The sequence below is a fragment of the Papio anubis genome, chromosome 18, assembly GCF_008728515.1.
Source record: "Papio anubis isolate 15944 chromosome 18, Panubis1.0, whole genome shotgun sequence".
Lineage (NCBI taxonomy): Eukaryota > Metazoa > Chordata > Mammalia > Primates > Cercopithecidae > Papio > Papio anubis.
This window is the reverse complement of record NC_044993.1, coordinates 36,327,294-36,345,929: the sequence shown is the minus strand read 5'-3', so window position 1 is coordinate 36,345,929 and position 18,636 is coordinate 36,327,294. Positions and strand designations below refer to the sequence as shown.

Genomic DNA, 18,636 nt, shown 5'->3' with positions numbered 1-18,636 from the left:
CAACATAATTGGTATAACAAATAGAGAAAATCAGTAAGGATACAGAAGATGTAGCATTATCAATCAACTGCCATTTATAGAACACTATCAAGTGCAGAGAGAACATTTACCAACATAGACTGCATTCTGGACCACAAAACAAGTCTTGATAAATGTTAAAGGGTTGAAATACTGTGTTTTCACTGATCACAATGGCATTAAATCAGAAATCAGTAAGAGAAAAGATACCTGGAAAATCCCCCAATTCTTGGAAACTAAATTATGTATTTGTTGGTCAAAGAAAGCACAAGAGAAATTAGAAAATATTTTGAACTAAATGAAAATAAAAACCCAAAATATTAAAATTTGTGGGATATAGCTAAAACAGTGCTGAGAGAGAAATACATAGCACTGAACACCTATGTTAGAAAAGAAAAAAGGTCTCAAATTAGTGACCTAAGATTTCAGCTTAAGAAAGCAGAAAAAGTGTAGGACTCACTGAAATGGAAAACTGGAAAGTAGAGAAAAACCAAGGCAAACAAAAGCTAGGTTTTTGGGGGGCCGAGTGCCATATCTCATGCCTGTAATCTCAGCACTTCGGGAGGCTGAGGCAGGTGGACTCCTTGAGCTTAGGAGTTCGAGACCAGCCTGGGTAACATAGCAAGACCTTGTCTCTACTTTAAAAAAAAAAAAGAAGAAAAAAAAAAAAAACTGGGTGTGGTGCTGCACACCTGTGGTTCCAGCTACTCCGGAGGATAAGGTGGGGAAGGATGGCTTGAGCCCACGTGTTGAGGCTACAGTGAGCCATGCTCACGTTACTGCACTCCAGCCTGAGGGACAGAATGAGACCGCCCGCCCCCCCAAAAATTGATACCTCTATGTACAGAATAAACAGGAAAAAGAAATGACATTACTAATATACATTAAAAGTATAATGAAAGATAAAGAACTTAATGCCAGCCAGATGTGATGGCTCATGCCTGTAATCTCAGCACTTTGGGAGACCAAGGCAGGAGGATCCTTGAGCCCAGTAGTTCAAGACCAGCCTGGGCAACATAGCAAGAACTTGTCTCCGGGAAAAAAACAAAAACAAACAAAAAAACACCCCGCCAGGTGTGGTGGGGTTCGTGAGGTGTGCCTATAGTCCCAGCTACTCAGGAGGCTGAGGTGGCAGGGTCGTTAGAGCCTGGACAGTCAAGGCTGTAGTGAGCTGTGATGGCCCCCCTGCACTCCATCCTGGGCAACAGAGTGAGACCCTGTTTCAAAAAAAAATTTTAAAGAACAACTTAATGCCAATAAATGTGACAATGCACATGAAATAGACAAATTCTTGAAAGACATAAACTAATAAAACTCAAGTAGTAGTAGTCTCAATAGCCCCTGTATCTACTAAAGAAATTAATTTGTGGTTTAAAAACCTCCTGTCAGAAAACTGTAGGCCCAGATGGCTTCAATGGTAAATGCTACCAAACATTTAAGGAAGAAATATGCCAATTCTATAGAAACTCTTACAAAAAGTGAAGGTGATAAATCATCTTAGTGTTTGAAGGAAAGCATCTGACAAAATCCAACATTCATTAATGTAAAATCTCTCAAGGAACTTCCTCAGCTTGGTAAACATTTACCAAAAGCACCTACAAATATCATACTTAATGGTAAAAGACTGAATGCCTTGCCCCTATGATCAGGAACAAGGCAACAATGTCCACTCTCACTACCCCTATTCAACATTGTAACTGGGGGTCCTAGCATGTGCAATAAGACAAGAAAAAGAAGCCATACAGCCTGGATTGCCTACATAGAAAAATCACAAAGAATCCACAAAAAGCTACTGGAACTAATAAGGGAGGTTATGTGATCAATATACAAAAATCAAATTTATTTCTGTATGCTAGCAGTGAACAATCAGAAGTAAAATAAAAAATTGAATACTGTAACATTTAAAAATTACTTAGGGGTATGATAAAAACTATGCAAGACATGTATCCTGAAAATTATCAAAGCTTGGTGAGAGAAATTAAAGCCTGAGAAAATAGAGAAATGTGTTCATGACATTGAATGAAAATGATACCTTATTTTCCAATTCATGGAAAATAAAACAGCAGTTTTCTCCCAATTTCAAACCAATTTCAGTCAAAATCCAGATTTATATAAAAAACTGATTCTAAAATTTGTAATTTACAAGGCAAAGGAACTCAAATAGCTAAAATAACTCAAAGTTGGAAGCTTCACACTAATTACGAAGCTACACAAAATATCTGTATTATAATACCACAGTAATCACGACAGTAGTGTTGGTGGAAGTATAGACACAGAGATCAATAGAACAGAACAGAGTCCAGAAATAGACAACACGTATATGGTAAACTGATTTTCAACAAAGGTGCAAAGGCAATTTGATAGAGAAAGGATAGCCTTTTCAACAGATGGTGCTGGAACAATTGGATATGCATTTAACAAAATAATAGTAAATTTGTTCCCATGCCCTGCACCATATACAATAACTAAAAATGAACCACAGATATAAATGTAAAATCTCAAACTACAAAACCTCTAGAAGAAAACAGAAAATCTTGGTGAACATGTTTTATGGGAAAATTTTATATACAACATCAAAAGCGCAATCCACAAAATACTGTTGAAATGGATTTTATCAAAATGAGTAATTTCTGCTCTTTGAGACACTGTTAAGAGAATTAAAAAACCAGCCATGGACTATTAGAAAATCTGTACACATTCCGTATCTGATGAAGCATTTGTTTATCTACAATTTCTAAAGAATTCTCAAAATTCAGTAGGAAAACCACCAAATGTAAAAGTGGGCAAAAGATTTGAACACGCTTTACCCATTACATGCCTGTTAGAATGGCTAAAATCTAAAAAGTGACAAATCCTAAGTTCTGGCAACAATGTGGAGCAATTTTACATATTGCTGGTGTGAACGCAAAATGGCATCACCACTGTGGAAAGTTGTTTCTTAAACATGCCATTATCGTACAACCAGCAATCTCATTACTTGGTATTTACATAAATGAAATGGAAGCTTATGTTTACACAAAATCATGTACATGACTGTTTATAATGACGTTCTTCCTAATTGCCAAAAAGGGGGAAACAACCCAAACGTCCTTCAGCTGGTGAATGCATATAAATAAGCCTGTGGTGCATCCAGACAATCGACTGCTACTTTGCAATAAAAAGGAACTGATACATTCAACGTAGATAAATCTCAAATGCATCAATGCTTAAGTGAAAGACACTGGATTCAGTAGGCTACTTATGATTCCATTTCTGTGACATTCGGGAAAAGGCAAAACCATTGGACAAGAACATCAGTGGTGGTTTGGGATAGGCGGACAAGGGAGTATGGGGGAATTTTTCAGAGGAAAAGAACAGTTTTATACTACTGTAGGTATTTCTAGCACAGAATCGGGAGTCTGTGCAGTAAAATGAGTGATTATTAGACTGTTGGTTGGAGAAAGATTTGTCATCTTGACTTAACAGGTGATAGCTGAAACTTAGGGGGAGAATATTACAAAGCAAGAAGTAGCTTATGTCTAGAACCAACCTATAATGTAGTAACATTTATACTACTATGAGAAAATAATTATCAACTACTATACAAGATCAGTTAAGATGAAGACTGATCATTAATGATACCTGACAGAGCAGTGTCAGTGCATTGGTGTGACTTGTTGAAAAATAAATTATGGTAGCATTGCTTATACACAATTAACAATGTATACAGTAAAGAGTGTAAGAAATATTCAAGCAAATGGCAGACCAGACTATTAGGAAGGCAGAAAAGGGGCTAGAAGAGAAAGAGTTGAAGGAAAGCTTTCTTCAGATACTTAAGATTTTGTGGCCAGGTGCAGTGGCTCATGCCTGTTACCCCAGCACATTAGGAGGCCAGAGCAAGAGGACTGCTTGAGCCCAAGAATTCAAGACCAGCTTGGGCAACATAGTGCAACCCCATTTCTATTGTTAATTTAAAAAAAAAAAAAAAAGGAAAACACTTGTGAAGGTACATCTGTTGATAATAAAGAACACTGACTTTAAAACCCCCAAAACGTTTATGACTTTAAAGAATAAAAATAACAAGTGTCATGATAAAATATGTCTGGGATTTGTTTTAAAATAATCTGAGGAATGGAAGTGAATGGAAGTATAAATCAAACATGCTAAAGTAGAGGAATAGGTATGTGAGGATGCATTACGCTGCTTCTCTACTTTTGTATGTTTACAATTTCCTGTAATATATGTCTGTGAATTTGCTTAGTATGCTTTCTGTAAGCAAACATGGATGAAGCAGCACATGAAAAAGAATTTTAACCAACAAACTGCCCGAAAATAATGTGACAGATGACTTTTAGAGGCTTTGGAGAAACTGAATGGTAAAGGCACTGTACAGCCAGTCTTTCTGGCATTCTGGCAGTGTCTTTCTCAACTGCAGCTCCTCATCTGAGCCACTGTCCAGAAAATAATTGAGTAACTTTCCTCAATTGTCCCAAGGATAATATATAGTTAACTAGTATCATTCTAGATTTTACTAATTTATTACCTACAATGAATACCTTAGGGAATTAAGGCCTACTTTTCTAGTGAAATCCCAGTTGAGAATGGCTGCTAAAAACTAACATTAGACTGAAAAAAAAGAGTATTGTATAAAATTGTACTTTAAAAAAGAGAAAAAGATGTGTCTGTCTAAGTGACTATCGGATAGCAACGTAATGCTCCATAATTGTAAAAAAATCACAAATTTGTGAACTCACAAATTATAGAAATGTATAGGTCAAAAGTACCTGTGGAAGAGCTTGTTAAAAATAGAACTACTCAGCCCCTTCTCAAATAGCCATCAGCCTCAGCCAGCTGAAAAGGAAAGTTGGCAGGTTATGTAACTTAGTATTTGTTTTTTCTGTAGATGTGTTCAAATTCTTCCAGATAAATTGCTTAACTCATTTAAGATTCTTTGACTTAATACTGGGCTGTGTGCATTTGCATTTTAAAATTTTTATATCTTTTTCCCACCATAGAGACTGAGAGAAATTAATAGTATGATACGCACAGGAGAAACTCCAACTAAAAAGAGAGGAATTCTTTTGGAAGATGGAAGTGAATCACCTGCAAAAAGAATTTGCCCAGAAAATCATTCTGCCTTATTACGCCGTCTCCAAGATGTAGCTAATGACCGTGGTTCCCACTGAGGTTGGTCTCTTGTATTGAAACTCTTTTCACAACATGTTTAGCCGCATCCTTTAATGCATCTAGATTATGGAGCTTTTTCCCTTAATCCAGCTGATCAGTTACAGCCTGTTAGTAACGAGGGGATATTTTGGTGAGAAATGGGACTTAACTCCTTCCAGCATCCTTAGAACATTTTAATTCATCCCAACTGTCTTCTTTTCCCTACCATTCAGTGATTACTGTCAAGGCTGCTTAGAATCCAAACTTGGATTTTTGACTCTGACAAAGCTTTTAAAAGTACTACAAGAAAATGATGTGTACCCAAATGTGAGCATACGAGGCTTCTGTTGACATACTCCAACAGAAGAACTGTGTTTCAAGTTCACTCCTACCTGTTTTGTGGTCAGCTGTAGTCCTCATAAAAAGCAAAACAAAAATTAGGTATTTTGTCCTAAAACACCTGGTAGGAGTGTGTGATTTTTACATTCCTGAAACAGAACAAAGGAGAGCGCACCCAGGTTTGGAGGTCCTAGGTCACTAGCCCTCGTCTCCCATTCCCTTTGTGCACGTCTTCCCCTCTCCCCATTTGGTGTGGTGCAGTGTGAAAAGTCCTTGATTGTTCGGGTGTGCAATGTCTGAGTGAACCTGTATAAGTGGTGGCACTTTAGGGCTGTAAAATGCATGATTTTGTAACCCAGATTTTGCTGTATATTTGTGATAGCACTTTCTACAATGTGAACTTTATTAAGTACAAAACTTCCAGGCTAAACATCCAATATTTTCTTTAATGCTTTTGTACTTTTTTAAACTGTTAAAGCCCCTATAGTCACCTTTTGGGAATATGTTTTAATTTCTCCGGTTTTTTGTTATATAGGGATCAATCGGCTAAGAAAAGATTTTAAATCAAGTTGAATTGAGGGGATTAATATGAAAAATTATGACCTCTTCCTTTAGGAGAGTTATCTAAAAGAAATGTCTATTAAGGTGATATATTTTAAAATATTTTTGGGTGTTCCTGGCAGTTTAAAAAATTGGTTGGAGAATTTAGGTTTTTATTAGTACCATAGTACCATTTATACAAATTAGAAAATGTTATTTAACAGCTGTTGAATTATCTATACATACCTTTATTAATCACTATTGTTCCAGCAGTTTTCAAGTCAAATTAATCATCTTATTAGGGAGAAAATTCAATTGTAAATTGAATCAGTATAAACAAAGTTACTAGGTAACTTCATATTGCTCTGAGAGAAATATGGAACTTACACTGTTCAATTAGAATAGTGTTCTGCAAAAATATTTATAAAACCTCTCAAGATACTTACTGCTACTGTAATTTTATATGAAGATAAGTGTATTTTTCAATAAAGCATTTATAAATTAGCCTTTGTTTGGTTATATTGAGAAAAGGGTAGTTTCCTGCATAAATGGCAAAGAACAATCATTTATTGGTTTATTTTGTCTCTACTAAACACATTAGTCATTCATCATTTAAATACCGGACTTCATTAGAAACCGTTTTAACACTTTTTCTCCCTCCTGCCATAAAAATACAGTAAGTAATTTGCTTAAAAAAACAACACAACACTAGGAACAAGTGTTCTGGTTTCTCTCCCCCAACTAAAGACATTTCTCAGTGATTTCAGTTTGTAAATCAGTAAGACAGTGCAGGCTACAAATCAGTGCAGGCTGAAGACTGAGATTCAAATGATCTTCCACTTAAAAGTGCTGAGCTATGGAACCTGCTCTCTCTATACCTCTCCATTTCCTAACATATATACAACTGAAACCACTGATTTAAAAACTATTAAGTAGTGCTGAATTCTGTCTGCTCTATTAGTTTAAATGAATGCAACTTACCTTTAGCATTATATTCAGAAAAATACTTAAGCCTCAAGGTCCCCAATAATTTGGAGTACTGAACTAGATAACCACCCTAAGACACTTCTGACAGAAGTAATGCATTACTTAGAGACAGGTTTCCAAACCCTGCTGTTAGAACCTATGCATACATGGAAAACACTGGCAGTCAGTCATTGTTCACACAGTTTTACTCTTCAGGCAGTCCTCTGCCATTGGTCGGGTTGAACTAGGCCAGAGTCCAGCAGGAAAGTGCATGGTGCACCAGATTCACCATCTCTTAAGTCGCCACTGTTTTCTCTTCTTTACTGAAAGGCTGTACTGAGCCAGGCTTTACCCATGACAGGCCAGCAACATGAACACTTTTATTGTGCTGTTCTTCAGGCTTCTTCTAGGCACAATCAAAACAGATATTTAAAAAAAACTACTGATGAGGAGACTTCAGCACTGTACAAACTTGTTTCCCAAAAAAGTTACTTGCATGTAATGAGCAGTCTCCAAATGAAGACATTTAGAAAAGAAACAACGAGTTGGCCATTTCATAAGTAGTTATCCACTTACTTTCTGAGTCAGCATCTTTTCTCTGGCTTCATCATGTACAGAAGGATTCCATGGAGAAAAGCTTAAGGAAGAGAAAAGTATTTAAAAACTATTTGTTGGCTGACGAAATTTCTATAACATTTATTTTGCAGTAATTAAGTTTCAAGCCAATTCCCCTAACTTAATAAAGAGTGCTTTTTTTTGTTTTCAACAAGTATGTTTTAGACATTATCTAATTAATTTTCTCACATAACTATCCTTCATACATGATCTCATTTAAGCCTCACACCAACCCCTGAAGTACTATTATTTAAAGATTAAGAAAGCAAAGCAAAATTAATTGCTCTGGATTACCAGAGCTAAAAAGTACAAAAGCCAAGTAGTCCATCTGCTGAGTCCATGCTCTTTTTTTTGAGACTGAGTCTAGTTCTGTCACCCAGGCTGGAATGCAGTGGTGTGATCTCTGCTCACTGCAACCTCCGCCTCCTAGATTCAAGCCCTTCTCCTGCTTCAGCCTCGCTGGGACTACAGGTGCGAGTCACCATGCCTGGCTATTTTTTTTTTTTTTTTACTTTGAGATGGAGTTTCACTCTTCTTGCCCAGGCTGGAGTGCAACGGCAAGATCTTAGCTCACTGCAACCTCTGCCTCCCAAGTTCAAGCGATTCTCCTGCCTCAGCCTTCCAAAGTAGCTGGGATTACAGGCATGCGCCACCACACCCAGCTAATTTTGTATTTTTAATAGAGACGGGGTTTCTCCATGTTGGTCAGGCTGATCTCAAACTCCCGACCTCAGGTGATCCCCCCCACCTTGCCCTCCCAAAGTGCTGGGATTACAAGTGTGAGCCACTGTGCCCGACCAATTTTTGTATTTTTAGTAGAGATGGGGTTTGGCCATTTGGTCAGGCTGGTCTTAAACTCCTGACCTCGTGATCCACCCACCTTGACTTCCTAAAGTGCTGGGATTACTGGCATAAGCCACCACGCCTCGCCATGAGTCCAAGCTCTTAACAGCTATACTCCACTGCCTTCCCAAGCAGTACCAATGTTGCCAAAGAGCAAAATCACCAATTCGTCCATTCCCACTACTCCTCCAGACACTGTTCCTTAAATCAAATGTCATAGTGCTTCAGGAACCCACCATTCTCACGCTATTCAGTTTCCCTCCTTTTACCACATCTGAATGTCAATGAGGGTGTGGCAGTTTAAGAGGGGCTCCAGCTAAAACTGCAAGCTGAAAAGAGTCCTGACATGTGAATGAATAAATACGTCATAAGGATCCCTGGGAAACCAAAGTCACCAGAGAATGTGCTGTTAGCACAGCCTGTCAGATGTAAAGGTTTTTGTTTAAGAGCCTCAGAGGCATCAGAATTCGAGTTGGCACCAAGTTATAAAGGTTGTAGGCTAACAGCTTATGCATGTGCCTTTTTAAATCCCTATTCTGAGACCACCTGGAGAAAGGAAGCAGTGTATTGGAAAGGACAGTAGACAATTCATTTGGGAGATGCACCACTTACCTAATTGCATAGGGGTCTTCTATTTTAGGTTGGTCAAACAAACGAGCAGTGCACACCTTAACACTGTCAACAACTTTACTTTTAAAAAGCTGAATATCTTTTTCATACCTGTGTTAAAAGTTTAAGTCAAAAAGTTACTTAATCTACTTAGCTGCATCTTCAAATTTATTTTAAATAACAAAGCAAAAGTTACATACAGTACTGCAGCCTCTGGGTTCAGGGGGCTTGCTGTATCAATCTTGTAGAAAACTCTCCTTGCATACATTAATACCTGCCAAATATGATTATGGTTCCGCCTAAAGGGAAACATAGCGTGATTACTGAGGCGTCCTTTTGCAGTATTATGTCACTAAAACAAACCCTTTACTTACTTACCTCCATTTTGCAAATGCTCTCTTCACATCCAGCTCACCTGAGGTGGGATCAACTAGCGGGTGAAAAACGGGAATATCGAACACCAAGCGCTGTATTTAAATAAAAAGAGACGTGCCCTTTAATGGAAGCAGTGGCACTTATGAGACCCATAGGAATCGTGATAAAAAGAGCTTCAGGACAAGGCAGTCACGTTATTTAAAGCTAAAGAGCTGCCTCAAGAGGGATACTTAACTACTTTTACCATTTTCCTGAAAAACTAAATTTTGAGATGAAGCGGGGAAAACTCCCTCTCCACTAGAGCCTGAGGGCCACCATTCACCTGGTGAGTGCTGCAGGATGGCAGGCAGCCAGCCTCCCTTGCAGACCCTGAGCAGAGAAACAAAGCTCTGATGGCATGCCGGAAGCTGCTGCAAAGCACAGAAGTCCCCCTGGACAACTACTGGGTAGATATATCATAAAGGTACCAGGTCAGGAAAAGAACTAGGAAAGCTGTAAGCCCTTTTAGCCCTTCTCGCTGATCCACAAATGAAGCCAGACTGTGTCTCCAACTTACCGGACAGTCACCATCTGGATAGTTATCAGGGATGTAAACTGTAAACTTAAATACGCCATCTTGGTAAAGTCCATGCCGTATGAATATTACTCCAAACCACACTGTAGGAAAAAATAAAAGAGTTAAGGCCTAAATTTGTGTGGGAGGAACTAAATGTGCCCATAAATTAAGAATGAATCCTCATCTTACTTAATGCAGAGCGGTAAGATGGCTGCACATAGACGCCTGGTAGCTTCTGCTTCACAACCAAGGTACTACAACAAAAGCAGAGTAATTAATTTGTGTGGCTACAAATGACACATGAAGATGAAACCACCCCACATTCACTTCGAGACAATGAATGGCCCCTCAAGGGGCAGCTGATGCCCAAACCCTGCAAGCCAAGTTCTCACAATCTCTCACCTGACACGATCAGAGCCCTGGCCCTGACCACTGCCCACTACCAGCTTCACAGCAGCAGCTCACAGAGAAACAAGCAGGCCAACAGGGGCCCCACAGTAAGAACTAAAGCCAAACAGGGAAAAATGAAGAATCAAGTTTCCTCCCAGAAATCCGCTCTTCCAAAACATCATCTTGGAAACCAGCCTATAGGTAATTCCAAATAATGCAACCCGAGGTAAGTTATGTACAGTTGAGGTCAATGAGAGTATCTGTAAAATTATGCTTTTGTGACTGTGGATGATCATTCAAAACCTTTTAAAATACAATGTTAGATAAATTACGATTTCTTGGAATTAGGTCACAAAGTTGTCATTTTACATTTTAATCACAAGATCCCACAGCAGAGGGCAATGTTCAGACTCGCAGTGCTGCCTGGGGAGGGCAGGCATCCTTGTGTGGCTCTCACACGCCCTGCTCTAAAACGGACCCCCTGATGCAGACACCTGAACTCTGTGGGCCTTGCCAGAAAACGGGAAACTAAGTGCTGAAAACAAGAAACAACAAGTGCACCGACACAAAACCTACACTGGTTCTTCCGGGACCCAGTTACCCACCCACAGCCATTCTGGTCACTAACCTGCCAATCCTGGATTTTATGAAGAACTAGTTTATCAGGCCTAAGTTTATCATCTTTATTACCTACTTTCCATTCACTTATTTTTAATCATTTTTGAGTTATTATCTAGTTCATTTTTAAGTTGCTAAAATTTAGCATGTCAATAGCAACATGGCTGGCAGATGTCTCTACTACAGTGAAGTTTGCCAGAAAAGGCAGTTCTGTGTTCTAATACAGATTTAATCACCACAATAGAGGCCTGTCCAACTCGCTGCCCAGCCTCAAACACAAGGCCTCCATTATAGAGCCAAAGGGGCCATTACTACCAAATCACACCCAGCCAATTACACTGGGGCCTCAGACCCTCTGACCATTACAACATTAATACACTGAGGGAAGGGTCAAGGATGCCTTTTTTTAAAAAATTTTTTTTGGTTTAAAAAAAAAAAAAAAAAAGATGAGGTCTCATAGGCTGAGTGTGGTGGCTCACACCTGTAATCTCAGCCCTTTGGGAGGCCGAGACAGGCAGATCATTTGAGGTCAGGAGTTTGAGACCAGCCTGGCCAACATGGTGAAACCCAGTCTATACTAAAAATACAAAAATTAGCGGGGTGTGGTGGCGTGCACCTGTAGTCCCAGCTACTCCAGAGGCTGAAGCAGGAGAATCACTTGCACTCAGGAGGCGGAGGCTGCAGTAAGCTGAGGTTCTGCCACTGCACCCCAGCCTGGGTGACACAGTGAGATTCCATTTCAAAAAGAGAAAAAGATGAGGTCTCACTATATGGCCTACGCTTGTCTCACATTCCAGAGCTCAAGTGATTCTCCCACCTCAGCCTACTAAGTAGCTGGGACTATAGGTCCACAGCTGGGAAATTTTTAATTGTTTTTTAGAGACAGGGTGGTCACTCTGTTGCCCAGGCTGGTCTTGAACTCCTGGGCTCCAGTGATCCTCCTGCGTCCGTCTCCCAAGTAGCTGGGATTACAGGCACGAGCCACTGTGCCTGACTCAAGGATGCTTTTAAAATAACTGTATACAAAGGAATTTTTAAATTATGGAAATTAAGAATTATCCAAACTTTCTGTCCTTTTAACAAATTGTCGAATGAAATGCCATCTGCGTCTGTACAGTGCTGGAGCCCCCGTGTGTGCCAGGCACCACAGGGTCGCTGCCAGCACTCTGCACCCTGCTTGGCTTCTTGCACTCCACAACCAGGCGCAACTGCAGCCCAGCTGCAGACCTCAGTGACCAGTCAGCGTCTTCCTTACATGGAGCCCACATCTTTGTCTCTTCCCTAGAATTGCCAAGTCCTGCCTTTGGGAGTCATATAGAATAAATCAGATCCTTCCTTGTGACAGACCTTCAAATATATTAAGACAACTTTAATACGTGCTTAAACTTTCTCTTCTCCAAGAAAAATTCTCCAGTTCCTCCAACTGTTGATCCCTAAGGTCTGGCTTCCTGGTCCCTCCCTGCTAGGCCTTGTCCTCCATCTGTCAGGAGGCTGACTACAAGGCGACAACCAAATGGAGCACCACCTTCCAGATACGCCTGACCAAGAAGGCAGAGACGGCCACTCTCCCACTGTCCTGCTCTCCAGAAAAATCTCTCCAGGAGGCAGGTTCCTCACTTCACATAAACCAAGACCGCATTTATTAAGTTCCTAATCTACTGTAGGTTCTTTTTTTTGAGATGGAGTGCAGTGGCGAAATCTTGGCTCACTGCAACCTCCACCTCCCGACTTCAAGCGATTCTCTGCCTCAGCTTCCTGAGTAGCTGGGATTAACAGGTGCCCGCCACCACACCTGGCTAATTTTTCTATTTTTAGTAGAGACGGAGTTTCACCATCTTGGCCAAGCTGGTCTTGAACTCCTGACCTCGTGATCCACCTGCCTCAGCCTCCCAAAGTGCTGGGATTATAGGCACGAGCCACCGTGCCCGGCCAATCTACTGTAGGTTCTTAATAAACCTTAGTTTCTTCCTTTTTTTACTCTCCAACACAGACATGGAAATTAAAGTATCCTCTGCCTTTAAATCGTATTCACCCGAGCTCTAAAGAATCTTTAAGAGAGGCTATTTTTATAACTCTACCTAGGTCTTGGTTAAAAAAGATTTTATCACCAGCAATAGCCTATAGTTTTATATTTCTTCAGTCTGATACTAGAAAGGGACAGGTTTGAGCTTTGAGATTAAATGTCTGCCCTTTACTGCGTCCATCAGAATACATTTCATTCTTCACTTTAAAGGATCGTTCCTAATTTAACCAAATAGTTTGTTAAGAACTTACAATTCTGCAAGAAGAGAGTATTCCAGGTAGAAGGGTCCATAGGACGCATGCGTGCCATTTGTTGACTGTGCTGCTGGGGCAGGAGACGTAGGCTTAGTTATGGGCAAAGCATTTTTGGGAATAGAAGGCAGCTGTTTCTTTGGTGCAGTTCGTGGAGGACTGGTTTTCACGTCCCCTGTTAATGTCTTCTCTTCACCTTCAGATCGCTATACAAGATGAAGTTGTAAGAATATCTGTTAGGATGATTCTTAAATCACAAGAGTACATTATTAGCTCCATGGCCTAAATGCTGGAATTGCTCCTTTACAAGCACATTCTAACACCATGACCAAAATGACTAGAAAGTCCTTCGGGCAGGCAGGTCATATAAAGAGAAGACAAAGCTGAAGCAAGACCAAAGCATTAGAGAAACTCTTTCATATAGGGAAACTCATCCTATGAAGATGATACAATCAGTGTGTACAGGATTAACTGAAACACACAAAGAAATGGTTTTTCCTAGTGGCCCCAAAAAGAGGGCAAGGGGTTTCTAAGCAATTAGACAACTGTACAAGGCTAGAAAAGTCCCCCAGCACTTAGATGCTACAGAAGGTTAGGTGCTAAGCAGCTCAAAATAGTGTGGATGAAATTAGTCACTGCCTGCTAGCACTTGGGTTAGAAACAAAGAGTGAAGCTATTCTCTCACTTGCTTGGGTCTGATTTTGATTTGTCCCTACTGGGTGTTTTGACATTTCAAATATCACCAGCATAAACTGTCATCCTTCATCAAAGACATAGGTCGACATGAGTCAGAGACTCAACTACCATCTCATAGGTACTTCCTTGGCGCAAGTACAACCAAAGGCTGTTTAATTAGCTATATAAAAACACGTATATCATATGCATTGCTCTAGTGATGGGTACATCTAAAGGCCCTGACTTCAGCACAATACAATATGCCAATGTAGCAAAACTGCACTTGTACCTCATTACTACGTACAAGTAAGGAAGAGATGTATGTCATGTACAGAAAAAAAGTAATAGTGGTGTTTGTTCTCCTAAAGGTGGGATTATGGTTTTTCCTTTTTTTTTTTTTGAGATGGAGTCTCGCTCTGTCGCCCAGGCTGGAGTGCAGTGGTGTGATCTCAGCTCACTGCAAGTTCTGCCTCCCAAGTTGACGCCATTCTCCTGCCTCAGCCTCCCAAGTAGCTGGGACTACAGGCGCCCGCCACCACACCTGGTTAATTTTTTTGTATTTTTAGTAGAGACTGGGTTTCACCGTGTTAGGCAGGATGGTCTCAATCTCCTGACCTCGTTCGTGATCTGCCCGCCTCAGCCTCCCAAAGTGCTGGGGATTACAGGCGTGAGCCACCGCGCCCAACTGGTTTTTATTTTATTTGCCTATTTTAATCTTTCCTAAAATGAAAAAATATTTTTTAAAAAATCATTTTATTTAGAAAAATTAAATTAGTGCCCGTCAAGTCTGACTTAATGATATCAGACTAGCCTTTCCCACAGCTGTTCTAACTATAGAACCTTGTAGTAGAAAACTACAATATGTCACAAATTTCATCATGTGTAAACTATAACCTCAATCATCTTAGAATTGTGATGACCAGAACGATTTCTATTTGTGATGCAATCCCAGTCTCAGAAACACACTTTAACCAACAAAATAATTACTTCTCAAGAGTGTAAGACCTTAACTAGAAAAATCAGGTAATTTTGTCAAGATTACAGGTGACCGTGACAGATTATTTTAGCCTTCATTCTGACCCTGTTTTCAGACACAGAAGCAAATGGGTTTCCTTACTGAATTTATCACTATACCTACTTTGCGTACAGAGCTTGTAGACATGCTCCAGAAAGGGTTCATAACGTGTATTCCAAACAAAGAAATTCAGTGGCGTGTCATCCAAATCTTCTGTCTTCAGCATTCACTTTACCTTAAAACAAGATGGGGAAACATAGAAACAAGCCAACACCAACAATTAAGAGTTTTTTTTTTTTTTTAGATGGAGTCTCGCTGTGTTGCCCAGGCTGGAGTGCAGTGGTGTGATCGTAGCTCACTGCAACCTCCAGCTCCTGAGTTCAAGTGATTCTCCTGCCTCAGCCTCCTGAGTAGCTGGGATTACAAGTGCCTGCCACCATGCCCAGCTAAGTTTTGTATTTTTAGTAGAGACAAGGTTTCACCATGTTAGCCAGGCTGGTCTTGAATTCCTGACCTCAAGTGATCCACCCACCTCAGCCTCCCAAAGTGGTGGGATTACAGGCGTGAGCCACCACGCCCGGCCAACTGTTAAGACTTCTGAAATGATGAATAACTAATTATGATACCCTGGATATACAATATGTTATATAACAAAGGGTTGTAAAATCCTAGGAAAGGGTCTTCAGGCATCTTCAGAAACAGTTTCCTTCTATACCCACTTCCTTTTCTGGTTCTAATTTCTTTCACGCTTTTAGACGTCTATAAGAATCTGTGCACCAGGTCCCTTGGCCAGGATTCAGATTACTCAGTGACACAGATGAGCCTTGGTGCCAGAAGTTCAGAAGATACGGACAACAGTTGCTACTAGCACATCTCGGCATTTAACTAACAGGAAAGCCAGATTCAGAATGCACTGTACCCACATACACAAAAGTTGTATCACTGTTCCCAGGGTTATGGGAACAAACAATAAAGATACAAGGAGGCTGATTTAAGAGCTGCTTTAACTCACTTGAGTACAAAATGATTCCTCCAGCAAATATTAGCCAAAGAAATAAGAGAAAACAGGGAAGGCAGAGCACACGTATGTCACTAAGACGACAGAAGTAGTTACCTGAGTCCTGTCAGTACCATCCCCCAATAAACTGCCTTCTACAACTCCGAAACACAGAAACTGCAGGATCGTGTACTTAAGGAACTGCCAAGCAATCCAGACAAATACAACAAGAGGCACGCAAGAGCGACGGCAAGAGAGACGTTCCAGCCGAAGCTTAAAGTCATGGATAAGAAAGCATGTATCAAAGCTCATAAAGTCAGTGGGTCATTTACTAAAAATACAAAGAAGCAAAGGAAAAGCAACCAAGCCCAGCTGTAAGAACAGCAACTTCTTTGCCCTGGTGATTTTCCCCCAGGCTCTGTTACCTTTAAAGCAGAGCTCCTTCTCTGAATTCCTCCTTGCACCAGTCAAAAGGCTGATTTGAAGGTGAAAAGGGTCAAAACTAAGCAACGTTTTCCTAATTTCTTAAGCAGGTCATGAGCAAACTATGTACTAACTGTCCCCAGTCAGCAATAATTTGTCTTTTCTGACGAACTTGTGACATCCAGGGACGTACTCAACCCAGGTCATCCATACCTTGCCAGTGCCTATTATTGCTGTTTTCTTTTCCAAGAGAAAATGCCACCCAGTAATTAAATCAGAGGAATGAAGATCCTGGTTCTTCTACTAGCATGGATAACATCCAATAAGTAAAAACAGCTCTCCGCAAATCTGCCTTTAAAGGTGAGTATGACACAGTGAATACACTTGGGATATCAATAATGTGCGGGGGAATGTTCCCGTTTGGCTCAAATGAAGACACTGATTTTCAGATCTAGTAGTAATGTGCAGCACCCCAGTGTCCTCTAGGACACACCTAACACGGGACCCTATCCCTTGGGACACAGTGGTGCACTCCACCACATACATTTAATGGGTTGGTGCAAACCTGTAAAGTCTCTTTCAGGTCAAACGCGTTAGGATTCTCTTTAAGAATTCTCCTTTAAGAATCCAATAAATTTTGTCCTCAGTTCTGCCTATCATTAAGCAGGAGGTATCGTCTTCTGCTGCTTAACTTTGCCATGGATCTTTTAATCCAATGTTTCCAGCAGCAACATAATCACGAGACCGTGTAGTACACTTTTCAGGGTCTAGTCTAGGGCAAGCACAGCATACATGTTCTGAGAAGAATGACATAGATGGAAGCACGACATAGGTTACATCCTTGTCATTGGGAAACAATTTTAGAATTTCTGCCTGTTCAGCCACGGCTGCATTCCTTTACATCACCCAGCTGAGAAGTCTGGGTCTTCAGCCTGCGCGAATGATAGTGCACGGCAGAGCTAAAACTAGGCTAAAACATGAGTGCTGCTGTTACTCTTCATGCCACAGCGCACTCACATCACCCCGAATCGGACTTAAGAAATTACACGTTAAGAGGAGACAGAGCAGCGGCCAGAAAAAAGATGAAAACGGCCCGGGCCAGGCTTGCTGGGGACAGCAGGGACCTGCGGCGGCCTCGGACCGGCACCCTCACCGCGGGCGGAAACCCGTCTCTGAGCACTCAGGGAATCTGGACAAACCTGTCTCGAGGTGATGCAAGGCGGGGGCCCTGTCCTGGCCTCGCAGTTAGCTCGAGGCTGGCCCGGGAGCCGCGGGACCCTCCAGTTGGGGGCTCTGGGGCCCGGCGACGCCCCCTTAACCAGAGCTCGGGATCGGGACCTGGCCGGGGAGGGCGAGCACGGGCTGGGGCGAGCCAGCTGGGCCTGCCTCTCTCCCTCGGGCCGGGCCGGCCCAGCTTGAGCCGCAGTCCCCAGCAGCGGTCCCAGGCTGCGAGGCGGCCAACGCAGCAGGTGCCTGCAAACGCGCACAGGTGCCCGGCCCCGCCTCCGTGTCCCACTGCGGCCGCCGTCGCCGCCGAGTCGCGAGTGCCCAGGACGGACAAATGCCGGGCATGTGGAGGCTGGCGGCCAGATTTACCGACACCTCAGTCCTCGCGTACCTACCAGCCTGCCTGGCAGTGCGCCTCCCCCCGGTGCCTTCAATGCAGAGCTCCTGGCTGCCGAGCGCCGTCGCGGCCCGACAGCATCTCCGGCCACAGCGCCAGCCCTGCCCCTGCTTGATCCCCGCCCCGCCCCACCCCACCCCACCCTACCCCACCCTGCCCAGCCCTCCGCACCGGGCTCCGCCCCGTGGTGCACGCTCCTGGGGCCCGAGGCTTCCGCCTTGCCTCCCAGCGCCAACTGGCTCTCACACCTGCCCGTCAAGGACGTTCTTCCGGGGGCGTTGGAAAAACCACACTCCGTCCTGCAAATCAAATCACCCCAGTTTGGGTGGGGCTGCACTTTACCCTCCCCTTACGTAATAGCGCCTGGGACGGCCTGTCAGTCATGGAAGTATCGGCCCCCGCCCGGGGTGGGATGGGCAGAGACAAACAAGCGCCGGGTCACAATTGGCCAGGGCGTCTGCCAGTCACGATGGAGACCCGCCCAGAAATTTGTGCGCTCAGGCCACAGCGCAATCGCCATGCACAGGGATTGGGGTGCAGGATGGCGTCCCTGACCCAAACTTTGTGGGAGGGCTGGGCCGCGAGACTACTCCGTGGCTCCCAGCGCAGGGTCC

At 42.2% G+C, this 18,636-nt stretch overlaps 2 protein-coding genes across 11 annotated transcripts in view; one reads left to right on the top strand and one right to left on the bottom strand.

Moving 5' to 3' along the window:
* Nucleotides 1-6,546, top strand: part of RBL2 (RB transcriptional corepressor like 2) — a 107,049-nt gene extending 100,503 nt beyond the window's left edge. For all 3 annotated transcript variants that reach the window (XM_021931974.2, XM_021931973.2, XM_021931975.2), the window contains one exon: nt 5,013-6,546. In XM_021931974.2, coding sequence (XP_021787666.1) covers nt 5,013-5,183 — 171 coding nt within the window. In that variant the 3' untranslated portion in view covers nt 5,184-6,546. The remainder of the gene's footprint in view (nt 1-5,012) is intronic.
* AKTIP (AKT interacting protein) lies at nt 5,943-18,410 on the bottom strand. Of its 8 annotated transcripts, none has more exons than XM_003916872.4 (10): nt 18,017-18,206; nt 15,102-15,213; nt 13,289-13,494; nt 10,196-10,260; nt 10,007-10,107; nt 9,454-9,542; nt 9,276-9,374; nt 9,079-9,186; nt 7,585-7,645; nt 5,943-7,411 (listed from the first exon to the last, which is right to left on the bottom strand). In XM_003916872.4, exons 2-10 carry the CDS (start codon nt 15,141-15,143, stop codon nt 7,304-7,306), a joined length of 879 nt encoding a protein of 292 aa, XP_003916921.1. In that variant the 5' UTR covers nt 15,144-15,213; nt 18,017-18,206; the 3' UTR covers nt 5,943-7,303. The 8 variants fall into 8 exon arrangements, with proteins under 8 accessions (XP_003916921.1, XP_009194702.1, XP_009194699.1 ...); XM_009196438.1 differs by lacking the exon at nt 18,017-18,206 and adding an exon at nt 18,271-18,410 and having other exon boundaries at nt 6,604-7,414; XM_009196435.3 differs by having other exon boundaries at nt 6,604-7,414; nt 18,194-18,299.
* Nucleotides 18,411-18,636: the final 226 nt, after the last annotated feature.

Excerpts from the sequence above, each read along its gene's own strand:
- AKTIP (XM_009196438.1), bottom strand. The coding sequence starts at position 15,143 with ATGAACCCTTTCTGGAGCATGTCTACAAGCTCTGTACGCAAA. Across the intron at positions 10,261-13,288 it reads TACTCTCTTCTTGCAGAATT|TACCTTGGTTGTGAAGCAGA; the intron begins GTAAGTTCTTAA and ends CTTTTGTTGTAG. Across the intron at positions 10,108-10,195 it reads ATCTTACCGCTCTGCATTAA|TGTGGTTTGGAGTAATATTC; the intron begins GTAAGATGAGGA and ends TTTTTCCTACAG.